The 17,962-nt window shown below is 43.3% G+C and overlaps 1 protein-coding gene across 1 annotated transcript in view; it reads left to right on the plus strand.

The window, feature by feature from the left end:
• gabra3 (gamma-aminobutyric acid type A receptor subunit alpha3) overlaps window positions 1–17,692 on the plus strand; it is a 597,199-nt gene extending 579,507 nt beyond the window's left edge. Inside the window, exon 10 of the mRNA XM_056239111.1 lies at window positions 17,134–17,692. Within this exon, the coding sequence (XP_056095086.1) occupies window positions 17,134–17,478 (345 nt within the window). The 3' untranslated portion in view covers window positions 17,479–17,692. The remainder of the gene's footprint in view (window positions 1–17,133) is intronic.
• Window positions 17,693–17,962: the final 270 nt, after the last annotated feature.

The raw sequence follows: 17,962 nt of genomic DNA on the forward strand, positions 1-17,962 counted from the left end.
TATGAGTTCGGAGAACCAGGTCCGGGTGGGCCAATACGGCGCGACCAGAGTGACCTGCTCCTCGTCCTCCCTGACCTTGCGCAGGAATTGCGCAAGAAGGCTCAGTGGGGGAAACGCATATTTGCGGCCCTGCGGCCAGCTGTGCGCCAGTGCATCCGTGCCGAGCGTGCCCTCGGTCAGGGAATAATACAGGGCGCAATGGGTCGAGTCGTGAGAGGCAAACAGATCTATCTGTGCGTCCCCGAACTGGTCCCAAATCAGCTGAACCGACTGGGGATGGAGTCGCCAATCTCCCGGGAGGGGCTGAAGCCATGAGAGCTCGTCGGCTGCACAGTTCAGGGCTCCGGGGATATAAATGGCACGAAGCGACCTCAGATGCTTCTGACTCCATAAGAGGAGGTGGCGGGCGAGTTGCGACATACGGCGGGAGCGCAGACCACCTTGACGGTTGATGTACGCTACGGTCGCGGTATTGTCTGAACGGACTAGTACATGCTGGCCCCTGAGCACGGCTCGGAAGCGGCGCAAGGCGAGCTGTACAGCCAGCAACTCGAGGCAATTGATGTGCCATAGGCGGTGGGGTCCTGTCCAGGAGCCCGCGGCAGCACGTCCATTGCACATGGCACCCCAGCCCGTGGTAGAGGCATCTGTCGTTACGACAATATGCCGGGAAGCTCGTTCCAGGGGCACTCCGGCCCGTAGAAAACTGAGGTTCGACCACGGGGTGAAGGTCTGACGGCAGGTCGGAGTAACTGGTACTCGGAGAGTGCCGTGTTGCCATGCCCACCTCGGGACTCGGTCGCGAAGCCAAAGCTGAAGCGGTCTCATATGAAGTAATCCGAGCGGTGTTGCCACGGCTGCGGATGCCATATGCCCCAGGAGCCTCTGAAAAAGTTTCAGTGGAACCGCACTCTTGCCCTCGAACTGTCTCAGGCAAGTCAGCAGTGACTGCGCGCGCTCACTCGTAAGCTGCGCGGACATGGCGACCGAGTCGATCTCCATACCGAGAAAAGAGATCCTCTGCACGGGACAAAGTTTGCTCTTCTCCCAGTTGACCCGAAGGCCCAGACGGGCTACATGGCGGAGCACCAAATCCCTGTTTTCGCAAAGCTGATCTCGAGAGTGAGCTAGAATTAGCCAGTCGTCGAGGTAGTTCAGAATGCGAACCCCGTGTTCCCGGAGGGGAACAAGGGCTGCCTCGACGACCTTCGTGAAGACGCGAGGAGACAGGGCTAGCCCGAATGGGAGAACTGCGTACTGATATGCCTGCCCCTCGAAAGCAAACCGGAGGAACGGTCTGTGTCGAGGGAGGATGGAGACATGAAAGTAGGCGTCCTTCAGGTCGATCGCTGCAAACCAATCCTGGTGCCGCACACATTCGAAAACGCGTTTGGCGGTGAGCATCTTGAACGGCAGCCTGTGAAGGGAGCGGTTCAGAACGCGCAGGTCCAGGATTGGCCGTAACCCACCGGTTTTCTTCGGGACAATGAAATACGGGCTGTAGAAGCCGGTCTTCATTTCGGCTGGAGGGACAGTCTCGATCGCACCCTTCGCCAGCAGGGTAGCAACCTCCGCTCTCATGATAGGGGCATTGCCACCGACCAAAGTGGAGCGGACTCCCCTGAAGCGGGGAGGAGACCGCGCGAACTGAATCGCGTAGCCGAGCCTGATCGTTCGTGCGACCCAGCGGGACAGATTGGGAAGCTCTAGCCAGGCTCCCAAGGACTGTACCAGCGGGGTCATGCGAACCACAGACTTCCTGTCGGTGGGGCAGCGAGGCGGTATGGCTGACCCAGACGTGGACGGCATAGCGGCCCGGTGTGGGGGTACAGCCATAGACCGCGTCCTGACAGAGGAGACCAGGGAAGGACGAACGTTCCACGGGGGTCTGCTCTGCCAGGGGTCTGGCGACAGAGGAGGATGAGAGCGGCACGGTCCGGGGACGGCGCGCACTGTCATCCGGCTCTGGGACAGAGGAGGACGAGGGGTGCACGGCCCGGGGGCGGCGCACCGTGTCGTCCGAGAACTCTGTGTGCTCAGGAATGAATGTGTCACTTCTTTCTTTAACCACATTAGGGTGCTGCCCACCCGAGGGTGAGCAGCGGGGAGTGGAGAACAAAAGATTCTCCCCCGGCCCTCCACCGGGGGAAGGAGTGGTCCTGCCACCATCTCCTGAGAAGTGCACAACATTCCTGAGCAGCCCGTCTCGCAGCGCCGGGCCAAGCGTTTAGCGGGGGGCGGGGCTGGAGAGGGCTGGGGCGCCTTCTTACGGCTTCCTCCGCGACCGGGCCCAGGTGAAGGCTGCTGCTTGGGCCGGGCGGGAGGGGCGGGAGCCGTAGGAGGGCGCCCTCGGCGGCGAACAGACTGAGTATTCTGCCCGGTCGGCTGGGTGGAGGCAGCAGCGGGCCGTCGGGGCAGAATATGCTTAATAGCCTCAGTCTGTTTCTGAGCAGTCGAGAACTGTTGGGCAAAATCCTCGACTGCACCGCCGAAAAGGCCGTCTTGTGATATGGGGGTGTCGAGCAGCCGGGACCGCTCGGCATCCTTCATATCAGCAAGGTTCAGCCAGAGATGTCTCTCCTGGACCACAGCTGTGGACATCACCAAACCCAGGGAGCGTGCGGTCACCTTCGTCGCTCGGAGAGCAAGGTCGGTGGCGGCGCGCAGCTCATTGAAGAGCCCTGGGTCTGTCCTGCCCTCGTGCATGTCCCTGAGCATCTGGGCCTGGTAGACCTGCAGAATGGCCATGGCATGCAAAGAGGTGGCTGCCTGTCCTGCAGCTCTGTAGGACTTCGCCACTAGCGTAGACAAGTACCTACAGGCTTTGAATGGGTGCTTAGGCTCACCACGAGAAGAAGCGCTCTGAGGACACAGTTGCATCGCAACAGAGCGTTCAACCGGGGGGAGCCCAGTGTACCCACGGGCAGCGGCCTCATCGAGGGGAGGAAAGGCGGATGAAATCATCGAGCGGTCACGGAAAGACATGGGAGTCTTCCAGGACTTCGAGATTTCATCATGCACGTCCGGGAAGAAAGGTATCGGGGCCTGACGGGGACGGGGATCCGCAGCCCGACCCAAATACCAATCATCCAGCCGCGAGCGCTCGGGGCAGGGCGGGGGGGTCCACTCTAACCCGATGCTCGCGGCGGCTCGAGACAGCATGGCCGTCATCTCCGGATCAGACTCTGACACAACTGTATTCACACCCGAAGGCGGCAGCTGTGATGAGTCTTCACTTCCAGAAGATTCAGACCCACCTTGTGATGCCGCGATAGACATCGCGTCCTCCTCTGGAGCACCAAAGGAAACCCGCGGGGCACCCGAAGATGATCCCGCCGGAATCCCCTGAGCACTCACGGGTTGCAACACTGGAGAGGGTGCGGCTGGGCACGGACTGATAGTCGGCGCTTGGTTCCAAACCGTCACCCTCAGATCACCCTGGCCACCAGCCGAAGTACTAGCTCTATTTCTAGAGTCAGTAGATCGGGGTGTGGATGAGGGGGCTCTCACTCTTGCGAGATCACTGAGTCTTGATCGTAATGTTGCGATGGTCATGTTCCCGCAGAGAGAACATGAGTCATCCACGAGCGCTGCTCTAGCGTGATCAATGCCCAAACACACTATGCAACGCTCGTGCCCATCAGAGTCGGCAACGAGTCTACCGCAACCAGAAGTGCACGGGCGAGGCATCTTTAAAAAGACGTGCCGCGTGCAAGCTCTTTTGTGAGAGGAAAAGAAACTCTGACTGTGTTGAAGCGCCCGGGGAGAAACACACTCGCTGTCAAACCACAGACAGATAAGCAGGAAGTGCGCGCTCGCCGGAGATCGCCGTCACACCAACACCAGAGAATCTCGCTCGTCTTGAAGAACTGACAGTACAGGAATGACTTGTGGAACGAAGGATCACCTTGGCTCCGAAGCGAAAACATGCCTATTTGCTGCCAGCGTTCTCCTTAAATACCCACGAGGTGAGGCGGAGTTACGCTATGCAAATTCCGCAGACCCATGGCATTTCTTTGCCATTGGCTCGTTTTGTAGTACTCGAAGTCGATTGGCTTTCTAAGCGAAACCCCATTCGTCGTCATCCGACGGAACTCGGAGTGACAACGAAAGGGAGCTAAACATAAAATTGCTTTTTTAAATTAAAAAGTGGTTTACTGTACAAATTGTGTCTCTGTCTTCAATTAATTTAATTTAATTTAAATTAATTCAATTATATCTCAAAGTTTCTTAAGGATAAAAAATGCATCTCTGCTATATGTCACAGTCATCGTCTGCACCATCCTGTCTTCGTCTTCACTACACTTTCCAGAATCCTCCTTGTCTCCACACCTGAACTCACTCCCTCATTACCCACCTGTTCTTCTAACACAAGGTGTGTTCAACATCGGCTGTGGCTGGATGTAACTGATCGGCGAGAGTAGCCGCGTGCAGGCGGGGAGGAGCTGCAAACGGAGACGTGAAGTCGGACACTTTCTGGTTCCCGTAGTGACCGGTCACGTGGTGTTTGCATACTTTACCACAGCTGAAGTGAAATAAATGCAATATTTGCCAAATACACAGATGTTTCAGAGACATTTTCATTCAATACTTTATGTACTGCTTCATACAGCGTTTGTTTGAACAAGAATAAAGTTCAACATAAGCCTACAACTATACTATCAATGAAGTGGAATCAACGTTTTTTAATCAGTTTTATTTTGATAAACATAACACAATACATCGCGACTACATGAAAAGAGTGTTTACTGTTATAAAAAAACTGATTTGTGAGCTTTAGTGGAACTAAAGGTGTGAGAATAAACCGAATAAACACGAAACGCACGTGATCGTTGTCATGCGGTGAATCCGGCCAATCGTGGAACAGCTGTGTCGTCATTAGAGCTCGTGCAGCCCAGAGCAGCCGCTCTTCAGAAGCTGCGCTGGCTGAGTTCCCCGGCTACTCTCGAATCGCTCTCGCGGTACTTTGATGGCATACGTCACAGTCACGTGGCGTCGGCGCTGTATCAAGTCGGACAACATTTCTAACCGGCATGCACTGTTTCAAGTCTGCCGCCGATCGGTCTGCGCAGAGCTGCATGAAGTCGAACAAGCCTACAGTCTCATCCCAAGACATCATATGACTGACGCTTTTGACCATACGTCAACATCCGGCGTTTTAGGGTACCCTTTAACGTCAGTTAGATGACGATCCTAGGGCGTCATCTAACTGACGCTTTACCTTTAGCGTCAGTTAGATGACGCGGGTAGGTTTAGGTCTGGGGTAGGGTTATGATTAGATAGCGTCATCTAGCTGACGTTAAAGGGTACCCTAAAACGTCGGATGTTGACGTATGGTCAAAAGCGTCAGTCATATGACGTCTTGGGATGAGACTGGGCTGGTTCTTCGTCATCATCATCATCTGTGTCACCTGTCCTCACCTCGTTAGTGTTCATTTGTACCTGTATTTAGTTTCCCTCTGTTCAGTCAGTCCTAGTCGGTTCTCGTTTATATAACTTTGTTCATAATTGTGTTTAGAGTGTGTGTTATCCTGCCTGTCATCCTGCCTGCCAGTATGTACCTGTGAGTAAAATTTAAGTAAATTGTTTGTATTGGAGCCTTTGGACTTTGGACTTTCTTCAACCCACACCACACCGTGACACTAATGCTGTAAACTATGTATGGAGCCCTTACTTGCACATTACTATAATATTAAAGGTTAACAACAGAGCCCAAATTATTAGCTTAAATTCAATTGCTATTTATTTTTTAGATATAATAACACTCAAATAACAAATTGTAAGCAAACATGCACATGATGCACATAAGGCAGTTTTTGCATTAACTTCTAAATCTAATAATAAAATTCTGTTTTTACTCCAATTCGTTGTTGAAATATAATCATTTATGCACAGTGGCTGTCATTTTCATGACAGATTGATTTAAACCTACAGTAAATAATCAAGACATCACTAACAGGTTCAGTAAAATGAATATATAGGCTAATACAGTCCATATATTTAGCGAACGAGTTAATTTCTCTAGCAAACTAAAAAGCTGGGGACACTGAATGACTTTTCTGAGGTAAATAATGTAATGCTACGTGACTTTTTTTTTTTTTACAAGCTGTTATTGATGTTTTTCCGCCATTGAAACACTGATTGAGTGATTACACGAGATATGATACGTTTCAATAAGTTGTACTGTATCTTTCAACATACCTTCAGATGTCCATTCATGTTTATTCTGTAACAAGGAAGAGATGATCACGTTCACTCACGCTACCGCGTGAACTGAGATCTCTATCTGTCACGCCACATTAAAGATTGTCAAAATGTCATTTTCTATATGAATTTTGTGATAAAATGGACAGAATTAAAAAAATTACACTTAGTTTTTTATCGAAAGTAACAAAACACAGAGCTTATTGCGATTATTGGTGGTTGGGCTACAAGGCTGTATTCGTCGTGCACTTTTATCTTATCCACATGTCTTTGTCCGTTGTCATAATTCACTGGGAAACTGAAGTGTTCCAAAACAGGAGACCTTAATGTTGCAATGTAATGCATTTGGTACACATGTGCACCATACCGGAAGTCCTGCACCGAAACAGTTGGGTATGAATACGTGTACCAGTACACTTTTCCGTGTACCTACTTTTCACTTTAGATCAAATTATCTTTATTACACAATTTTAGTAATGTGTTACTCAAAACTGTAAAAGGTAGCACTTTTTTACAGTCCTGTTCCCCATGTAGGTACTTACTAGAGTAATTACAATAACTGGGTAATAACTAGGTACTAACCCTGTACCTAACCCTAAATCGTCTTGGGTTACGACTGTAACCCTTGTTCCCTGAGAAGGGAACAAGACACTGCGTCGATGATGACACTTTGGGGAACGCTCTTAGCGTAACGCTTCTGAAGTATGAATGAAACTAATCCAATCCTGATTGGTGCTGCGTCGTGACGTAACATGTGATGGCATACACGGAAGCTACAAAGGGACACCGACACACAACAGAGATAGCTTCTGCAATGAAGCAAGTCGCTCCCAGGCAGGGGGAGGCATGGCGAAGGGATTATTCCCCAAAGTGTCGTCATCGACGCAGTGTCTCGTTTCCTTCTCAGGGAACAAGGGTTACAGTCTTAACCTCCGAGACGTTCCCTATCGAGGGAACTAGCACTGAGTCGATGACGACACTTTGGGGAATGAGTACCCACTATTGTGAAGCTTTGCACAGGCACACTTAGGAAGAGAGCACTAGAGTGCCTGGCGTAGAAGGAATGTCCAGGCTATAGAATCTGATAAAAGTATGAGGGGTGGACCATCCTACTGCATCGCACACTTCTTGATTCACATCTTTAAAAAAACGGTAAAATGACTGACAGGGGGGGGGTCCGAAATTCAGTCAGTATCTGGTGTGACCACCATTTGCCTCACGCAGTGCAACACATCTCCTTCGCATAGAGTTGATCAGGTTGTTGATTGTGGCCTGTGGAATGTTGGTCCACTCCACTTGCTGGATATTGGCAGGACCTGGAACACGCTGTCGTATACGCCGATCCAGAGCATCCCAAACATGCTCAATGTGTGACATGTCTGGTGAGCATGCTGGCCATGCAAGAACTGGGATGTTTTCAGCTTCCAGGAATTGTGTACAGATCCTTGCAACATGGGGCCGTGCATTATCATGCTGCAACATGGGGTGATGGTCGTAGATGAATGGCACAACAATGGGCCTCAGGATCTCGTCACGGTATCTCTGTGCATTCAAAATGCCATCAATAAAATGCACCTGTGTTCATTGTACATAACATACGCCTGCCCATACCATAACCCCACCGCCACCATGGGCCACTCGATCCACAAATTTGACATCAGCAAACCGCTCACCCACACAACGCCATACACACTGTCTGCCATCTGCCCTGTACAGTGAAAACCGGGATTCATCCGTAAAGAGAACAACTCTCCAAAGTGCCAGACGACATCGAACATGAGCATTTGCCCAGTCAAGTCGGTTACGACGACAAACTGCAGTCAGGTCGAGACCCCGATGAGGACGACGAGCATGCAGATGAGCTTCCCTGAGATGGTTTCTAACAGTTTGTGCAGAAATGCTTTGGTTATGCAAACCGATTGTTGCAGCAGCTGTCAGGCTGGCTGGTCTCAGACAATCTTGGAGGTGAAGATGCTGGATGTGCAGGTCCTGGGCTGGTGTGGTTACACGTGGTCTGCGGTTGTGATGCCGGTTGGATGTACTGCCAAATTCTCTGAAACGCCTTTGGAGACGGCTTATGGTAGAGAAATGAACATTCAATTCACGGGCAACAGCTCTGGTGGACATTCCTGCAGTCAGCATGCCAATTGCACGCTCCCTCAAAACTTGCGGCATTGTGCTGTGTGATAAAACTGCACATTTTAGAGTGGTCTTTTATTGTGGCCAGCCTAAGGCACACCTGTGCAATAATCATGATGTCTAATCAGCAACTTCATATGCCACACCTGTGAGGTGGATGGATTATCCCGGCAAAGGAGAAGTGCTCACTAACACAGATTTAGACAGATTTGTGAACAATATTTGAGAGAAATAGGCCTCTGTGTACATAGAAAAAGTCTTAGATCTTTGAGTTCAGCTCATGAAAAATGGGGGCAAAAACAAAAGTGTTGCGTTTATTATTTTGTTCAGTGTATTATCGCCAATATTTTTGTAATTTTACATAAATTTGTATGTAATTTAATAAAACAGAAAAAAAAAAAACTATAAATGATACAGTTGAAGAAATACTGAGAAAATGAGAATTGCTGTAATTTGTCATTTATAGCATAATACTTCAAATTGTTGTTAATTTTACAGATTTTGTTTGTAATTTTAGAGAGTTGTGAGTACAATTTAAAACAAATTATATAAACGACTGTGAAAAAATGTATTTAGTTATTTTCCATATTTGTATTTTTTTACAGTGTGTGTATTGTACTGTGTACTAAAATTAAGCAAAGTATTATCTGGAAAATATTATAACTATATCAAAACAATTGTTAATAGTTCTAATTTGTATATTGCCTTTCACAATAAATACTGGTTTATAGAAACCAGAATACCTAACATCCCATAAGAACACATGCTCTAAAAATACCTTAGCAACTGCATAGCACTATGCCAGTGAGTTTTGCTTGGGTAAGCACCACTAACCTAGTTTATTCTGATAGCTGTCAAACACGCTGATTCGGTAACCTATTTTTATCAAAGTCACTCATGTCCTGTAAAGCTGACTCTGCATATTAAATCATAGATGATCGTTTTTTCACAGAGGATTACACTCATGTAATCCACATTTCCAGCTCTTTTTAACAGATCATCAGAGACCTAACTGAAGATTAAAATGTTTGCACATAGCTATTATATTGAGGATTATAGCATCTGATAGCATTACATCAAAACCCTCCTATGTGATTTTCTGCAGTAAAATTCTCAGTGTGTAACTAAAGGATAGTTCACCCAGAAATGAAAATTACCTCATGATTTACTCACCCTCAAGCCATCCTAGGTGTATATGACTTTCTTCTTTCAGCCAAACACAATTGGAGATATATATAAAAAATGCCTTCTGCTAGCAAAGCGATGCGTTTGTGTAAGAAAAATATCTTTATTTAAAACTTTATAAACTAAAATAACTAGCTTCTGGCAGATGGCCGTTAGCATCAATTTATGGCGAAAGAGTAACCCCTGACCTGATGCTTGACGTATTGGCGAACACAGAAGCGCAGAGGATAGAGCAAGTCACAAATTAGAAGTCTAAAACGAGAATTTTTAAAGAAAAATATCAGAGGATTTCGGTATAAGAGAAGAGGTGCTTGAGTTTGTTGCCCAGCCCTATTTGTTTGAACCGCAAGAGGCGTCAAAGCTTACACTACTCCTACATTGCGTCAGGGGTTACTCTTTTGGCGTAAGTCGACTTGCGTAGGCCATGTGCCAGAGGCTAGTTATTTAAGTTTTTAAAGTTTTAAACATGGATATTTTTCTTACAAAACCCCATCGCTTTGCTTCTGAAGGCTTTTATTAACCCCCTGTAGTTGAATGGATTACTTTTATGATGGATTGATGCACTTTTTTGGACTTCAAATTCAGGACCGCTATTTACTACCGTTAACAAGCTTGGAAGAGCAATGATACTTAATAAAGTAAATCATGGGATCATTTTCATTTTTGGGGTGACCTATCCCTTTAATTACGCATTTAAAGATTCTTATTTTCTTGTATTTATGAAGGATATTAAAATCTTTGAAACCAGCTATAAGTCAGCTAATTGTCTGATTCTTGTCAGATAAAAGTTCAGTCATCAGTTACTCCCACACATCTTTTATTGTATCCCTTTATTTTTTGTGGAGCACAAAATGAGATATATTATAACAATGTTTACAATGATCTTTTCCATAGATTGAAAGTGAATGAGCAATGGTCAATCATTCCATATTGTCATGGATGGGCACAGTGGGCAGGTAAAGGAAGAGCAGCAGAGGATCTAAGTGCACCTACTTTGTTAATTGAACAAAAGAAAACAAAGATGGTACTACACATAGGAAGAAGTGCAAACGCAGCAGCTTTGGTAAACACACAAATTCTTTGTCTGAAATCGCATATTTGAGTAGGTACATATTTTGTAGTAATTTAAGTAATTCACAACCGTAAAAAAAAAAGTGTGTTCTATATAGTATGAATTGGTGTAGTATTAATATAATCCGGGCGTATTACATTCGTCATGTTGTCATTATCATGTGACCTACCAGCGTCATTTGATTAACATCTCTTCATTGCCATTCACAAATCCTCTCCCATGGCCTCATGGGATTGTAAAATGTGTACACATCTTATGCACACTTCAGAATCTCTTAGGAAGTAGTATGTCATTCTGGTAGGGATGGTCGATTTAGAAACACTGCTTCAAGAAGCTTTGAAACTTTTACAATTCTTTTGTTTTGAATCAGTTGTTTGGAGTGTGTATGTGTGTTCGACATCAGCTGCGGCTGGATGTAACCGATAGGCGAAAGTTGCGGCGTGCAGGCGGGAGGAGCTGAAAACGGCGACGTGAAGTAAGACACTTTCTGCTTCCCGTAGTTACGCTCGCACTGTGTTTGCATACTTTACCACAGCTGAAGTGAGATAAATGCAATATTTTTCAAATACACAGATGTTTCAAATACGTTTACATGTACTTTATGCACGGCTAAATACAGTATCTGTTTGTACAACATAAGCTTATACTATTGAAATACTGTACCTGTCATATATATATATTTGTATGTGTCATTATATATATATATATGTGTGTGTGACCCATGCTGGCAAAATGAGTCGGAATGTGCATGGGCTAATTACGAACTACAAGTGAAAAATGTCGCATTTCAGGTTTTCACAAAAATGAGTTTTATAAGCCCTCGTCTAGTGATCCCAATGTTCCAAATAGCAATTAACCCTCTGGGGTCGGCGGCGATACCAGCTCACTTTTTTCCTTATCAGTGCAAAAGAGACTAAAATTACTCTGTTGATTTTAATCTTACATATAAGTGTTGTACATCATTCGATCCTGTTAAGTTTGTATTTTTTTTGTGGAACCTTACAATAAAAACAAAGTGTTGTGCTTTTCGCCAAATAAAGAAAAATAAACATGATGTGCGTTCTGCGTTCTCTCTGTCAGTGAAGTCCATTCTGAAACGCGTCCGAAAAATGAACTGTAACTCTGCAAATACTCAGTCAAACAGGTATACAGGCACACAGGCATGAAGCCTGAATTATCGTCTTTTAAATGAAGTAATTTATATAAAAAACTAATTTTCTCATTTTATGTAATCTGTACGAAAAGAGAGAGATGATAGTCGTTCTCGTCTCAGGTCATTAAAGTTAATTTGACCACGCCCACTGAGCGCGCGCTCTATTCAAACACAAATGCTCTGAGGCGATCCACGCCCACACATCAGCTGGATAACCCACCGAAAGAGACTCATATTTACGACGCTGTGAGGAATAATACTATCTTAATAATAATCCTGGAAAAAATTACCCCAGAAGTGCAGGTAGTTTCATTTGGAGGAGCAACGGATCCAGCTGAGGAATAGGTACATTCTTTATTTTCAAGTGCTTTGTTCTAATCGCGATATGAAATAGTGTCTGTAAACAAAAAGACTGTTTGAATATGAATCGCATTTTGTGTGTGAATGAATGAACAGCTTTTACCTAACTATATTCCAATACTGAGATGAGTAAAAATCGACTGAAATATGTTGAAATAAAATATTTTTGTATAAGCAACGTATTAAACTGCAAATTAACATTTATATGTCCTAATCATAAAAACGATATGTTACATATGAAAGACAAGATGTCGTTTTTACTGTAAAATACTGCCACATCAAATAAGCTTGTTTGCTAAGATGTTATAGTGTTTGTTCGATTGTAGGCTATATTCAAACTAATAAATCCACAACTGTGAAATATGTATGATAAAATGTATACTTTAGTATATACAAAGAAAGATTACATTTGAAATATAGTTAAAATTTTAATTGTTGTTGTAATTGTAACCTTTTTATTAAAATAGCAAAAATATATGTAGGCTACATATAAATAAATCTTAGGTAAATCTTAAAAGCTCAATATAAGCCTCCTCTTTAAATTATTTGTATTGTGTTTTATTAACTGCACAATTACTATAAATGTTTACATTTGATATTATACAATTTGCAAGCACAATTTGAAAAATAAATAAATAATTGGAACTGTGAACCAATTTTGTATTAGGCCTATATATATAAATATATATATATATATATATATATATATATATATATATATATATATATATATATTGTCATTGCATTCTTGTGGCTCAGTGACACACCTGAATGAAAGGGTCATTAGTATGCAGCCCCATTATGCGCTCATTATGCGGGCCCATTGTCTTCTCAGGTGTGAATCTCAGCAGGTCACACCCCTGCGCATATTGCCTTTCCAAACAAAAAGTGTCATTTTTAAATTTAAACCAATCTATTGTTTTATGTGAATGATAAGGCAGGATGCTTTTCAGATCATTTTGAAGAAAAAACTCTAGGCGACAACATCCATTAGTCAAAAGTCTTGTGGACACATATTTAGTATGTGTTTTGTGGCCTAATTTCAGAAACTTTAAGTTTTAGTTTTTTCAATAACCACGCATAAACAATATTCTCTCAAAAATACAAACATGTACATACATGTTGATAACAAATTATGGTAGCCCTGTTTGTGCTAAATATAGTATAATTACACCTTTGCCAGTAATTTGTTTATAAGCAACTGAAAAAAGCACAAATGTCAGAGTATGTCAAAACATCTCAAGGACCCCAACAATACCTTAGACCCCAGAGGGTTAAACATCTAAAAGTATCTTTATTTGTAAGTTTTCTGAGAGGAGTAGCCTACCTTTCCTTTGTCCATGAAAAATGCTGTCTTCTCTCGCTTCCCCCTTTGTGTATATTCATAGCGAATTCTCAATGGTATAAGTCTGAACCAATGAAATGTGATTTTCAAACCCATGCTGATGTAAACAAAATGATCCCGCGCTGACTGACACGTCCAAAAAAGCGTGCACACAAAGACGCCTCAGACAGTGTGTGATCCCGTTATAGGCTACACATATACACAGAATACAGTATTTCAAAATATCTGTCTTGGCGACTATTCACACAAACATTATATGTTATGTCTTGAACGTTTGGTTAACTGTTGGGGAAAAACATCTGATGTGTAACTTTATATTTGATCCGTGCACTACAGGTTGGTCTTAATATAAGCTGTCTGTTTCAATCATGTTAATCAAACAACTGTGGTATCATGGGAAAAAAAGTTGAATATATATTTTTCTTATAGATATTTGGTTTTGACTTGGTATGTGCCCAATTTGGTGTTATTACCGGGGATTTTAAGGTATGGTTGCTAGGTGATTTTGTTTTGGAACCTTCAGAAAACTTTAATTTGATTTTTCTCAAAATTGACTTTGCTGACTCTATCGACTTCAAACAGGTTTTAGCTCATTCATTTTTTGTCTGATTCCAATAAATCATTCACCATCATTTGAAGGCTTTTTAGTAGAGAATGTGAAAATAAAAATAACAAATTTTTGAAAATGTGCTCATTGCGACTCATTTTGTCAGCACGGGTCACATATACTCTGAAGTCCTATGACAGATTAGTGTGGACTACTTTTACTTTTATTTTTATGGCTCGAATGCACCTGTCATCATTCAGACTCCGTGTTTGGGAAAGAGCAGCCTGGATATTCCACAAAATTTCAACTTTCTGTGTGCCACTGACGAATGACAGTCATATGGGTTTGGAATGACAAGAATGCTATTAAAAAACTTTCTGTGGGTGAATTCCTTATTCCTTTGAAAGAATTTTGGAATCCAAAATAGCAGCAACATTGAATTTATGATATAAATTATGTTATGGGATGAAAGGAGGCGGGAACCGGCGAATAAAGAATTTAATGACAAAACAAATACAAAACGAAAGGAAAGTAAAAGACAGCATCCCCTCACGGACGACTGCTGTCACATAATAAAACATAAACAACACAACATAAATCCAGGCCTGGCCTCTCTCGTCCTTCACCATCGTCACTCCTCCTTTTATGCTTCCGCTCCTCTGTGAGAGATACGAGACCGGTGCGACGCTCAGGTGTCGCTCATCAGCAATCACGTCACCGGCCTCGCGCCGTTCTCCCACGGCCCTCGGCCTCGTCCTGCTCGCCGCAATGAACAAGTATACATGCATGTAGTGAAGCTTTAGTTATTAAAATTATAGTTTTATTATAGATTATTAGCATTTATTATAGCATTATAGATTTATTAATAGATTAGACTAGACTAGACTAGACAGCTTCTGTGTTTGTTTCTTGTTGTGTAGCCTGCTTACTGAGGCTCTGTTTGTTTACTGGCATACAATGTTTCTCGCTGTGATATGTTTATGGCTCAAGAATGAAGCCTGGTTATAGCCTGGTTAAAACCAGACCATTCTCAGTTGGGGCGGGCTTTACACGATGACGACAGCGCTGGGATTTTGAAGCCTACATTACAAAGATGGATGCCGCCGTCGAACATCACTCGTTCGAATCAGCCTACATTATTAATAGTCTGGCCTACATTATTAATAGTCTGGCAAAGCGTCATAGACAAATCATTTCCAGAGGGGCGTCACCAACGGACGTCGCGGATAGACCTAAACCCAATCAGAGCGATGAAGGAGATGACGTATGCAGAGCGGCGGAAAAACATCTCCGAGTGTTGTTCTTTGCTCAGTTTTTAACTAAAAGGAAACGAAGGATTCGAACGAGTGATGTTCGACGGCGGCATCCATCTTTGTAATGTAGGCTACAAAACCTGCTTTAAAATCCCAGCGCTGTCGTCATCGTGTAAAGCCCGCCCCAACGTTTCTAATTGGTGCCGCGATTTCGACGAATTGGAAATGGGCTTGGATGAGCTCTTTGCCAGACTAACTTTCAGAGCAAATCTAAATTTGCCGGAAGTTGTCTGGGTTTTCCCAGGCTAGCCTGGTTAGATATCCATTCAGAAACCTGGAAGCTATGACTAGACCACCAGTATGTGTGTGTGTTTGTGTGTAGTAGTAGGCTACTGTATGATTGCTTCCAGGGCATATCTTCCTTTTTGTCATTTTTCAGCTACACTATGGCACCTTGTGCGATTTACCATGGACATGCATTCATTTAGCTCACTCAAGCTGGAAAACTTGCCTCCTCTGAGAGTCTCATCTTTTTTTTTAAATATCATTGCACAAAAAAAAAAATGTTTTTGCACATTTTAATCAGGTAATGTGTCAAATGCCTTAAAGAGTCTGTGCTAAATTGTTCTTTGGATTATGTTGGTTAATAAATTACAATCTATATTAAGTCTAATATAGGCTACGGCACATATATATGTATGGCACAATGTTTTACCTGTATATACCAGTGTAGCATCTGTTTAACCTGGGTTGTGGGTGCTTTGTGAATACAGTGCAAAATATCATACACAAAAGTGACACAACTGTTAAGTGAGTTTAAGAATGAGAAATTTAAGAATGGCTCTAATTCATGTACCAGTATAAACTGTGGGTGAAGCTTGTTTAATGCTATTTTCCTTTCATTTTCCTTTCATTTTTACTTTTACTTTTTTTTACATTTTGACAATCCCTGGCAGTTTTGTGGACGTCCTTAATTTCGAGAGGGGAAAAAAGATTTTTCTCACAAGAACCTTGGCTATTGAATAAAAATAAAAAACTTATCAAAAGCAAACTGCAAAGGCTCCTTTATCACCCTGCGGTCATAACAGTACCCATATATTTGCCTGATTAAAGAACTTGATGAGCACTTCCAAGTTTAACTTTAAGGTGTTGATAAATTGACAAATTTTCAGAAAAGCAATAGCAAACAAGTAAGGAAGAAAGAGATTTACATGAAACTGCCCTATTATGCCTTAGTCGTTGACACACACACAGACACAAACAATATATATATATATATATATATATTTAAATATACATACAGTATATGACAACAACAAAGGCTTAATATGGCAGTTTCAGTTTGAGTGTTAAAACGTGTCTTCCTCACTAAATACCCACAGGTTAACCAAGTACCAAATGCACTGGAAATAATCTGCTGCATCTTCCACATAAGATATGGGAATTGCAAGGTGTAAAATACATTCAGCAGAAATTCTGTGGACATGTTTGCACTAGTGCACCTGATTTGAATAATTCCTTTAGTAAAAATGAGTGCTAAAACAATGCAGATTGCACAATTATAAGTGGCCACAATTTATTCTTAGTACATTTCCTCCTGTGTATGCCATATTCTGGCTCAATCAGTAATATTTTTGTTTATGCATCATTGCAAATTGATTTGATTTAAATCTTTGGAACGTTATATTTCATCACAAGCTTGAATAAATTGGATTTACCTTTCAGATCACATTTTGAGCAGTAAGAGAAAACAGATGTATTAAAAGCTCCATCAGTAAGATGAATGTTTCACTTTTGCACAAAAGAACTGACAAGGTATACTTTCGCTTCTTTTAATAATCATTGCCCTCATTTTTCCTATTGACATTTCCACAGAGGCGAGAGTCGGCATCCTTTTCCAAGAAGACCAATAACACTTTCAACATTGTGGGAACCTACAGCATGGGCGTAGCCAAAGATCCCGGATTGACAACCATCTCCAAGAGTGCCACATCCACATCCACATCCACCCCATCACAGTCGGCCCGAGACATCCGACTACCCAAAATGGATGGTGAATATGTGCCGGACGGTGGAAAAAAGTCATACAATCGCGTCAGCAAAGTGGACAAGATCTCTCGTATCATCTTTCCAGTGCTCTTCTTCATCTTCAACCTGGGTTACTGGGCCACGTATGTCAACAGAAAGCCGACCATTAACCGGTCCAGCCCACAGAAATGAACATGGCGACTGCCAAAAGAGAAAAACTGCCAGTCGACCATGCTACTGTTTTCATTTTCCAAAATTCCCATTATCCTTTTTTCCCCCTACATTTTGTAGTAGTGCCAAACAGCCACGTAGACACATAACCCTAGTCAGTAGTTTTCCAAATTTGTATGTGACATTTCCTGTGTTGCATGAGGTAAAGTATGAATAATTAATATTATGACTTTATAACTGGTCTTGTATGGATGATCATTACTTACCCACTAAACCCTCCCTCACTTCACACACTGTCTATCATCAGGAAGAAAACTTCAGTCACCATTGGCTGTCGGTCGCCATGACAAGTACCTGTAGCCTTTCAGCAGCCAGTAGCGATGTCTGTAGGCGCATCATTATTAACTATCTGTCCTTTGACACTGCGCAGACCCAGAGTAATATCATCTAGAGTTGTGTTCTCATCCCCATGGGTCTATATCTGTGCATTTACCTGTCCAGTGAC

Source organism: Rhinichthys klamathensis, unplaced genomic scaffold, assembly GCF_029890125.1.
Source record: "Rhinichthys klamathensis goyatoka isolate OS25496 unplaced genomic scaffold, OSU_Roscu_1.1 h1tg000554l_1, whole genome shotgun sequence".
In the NCBI taxonomy this organism is placed as follows: domain Eukaryota; kingdom Metazoa; phylum Chordata; class Actinopteri; order Cypriniformes; family Leuciscidae; genus Rhinichthys; species Rhinichthys klamathensis.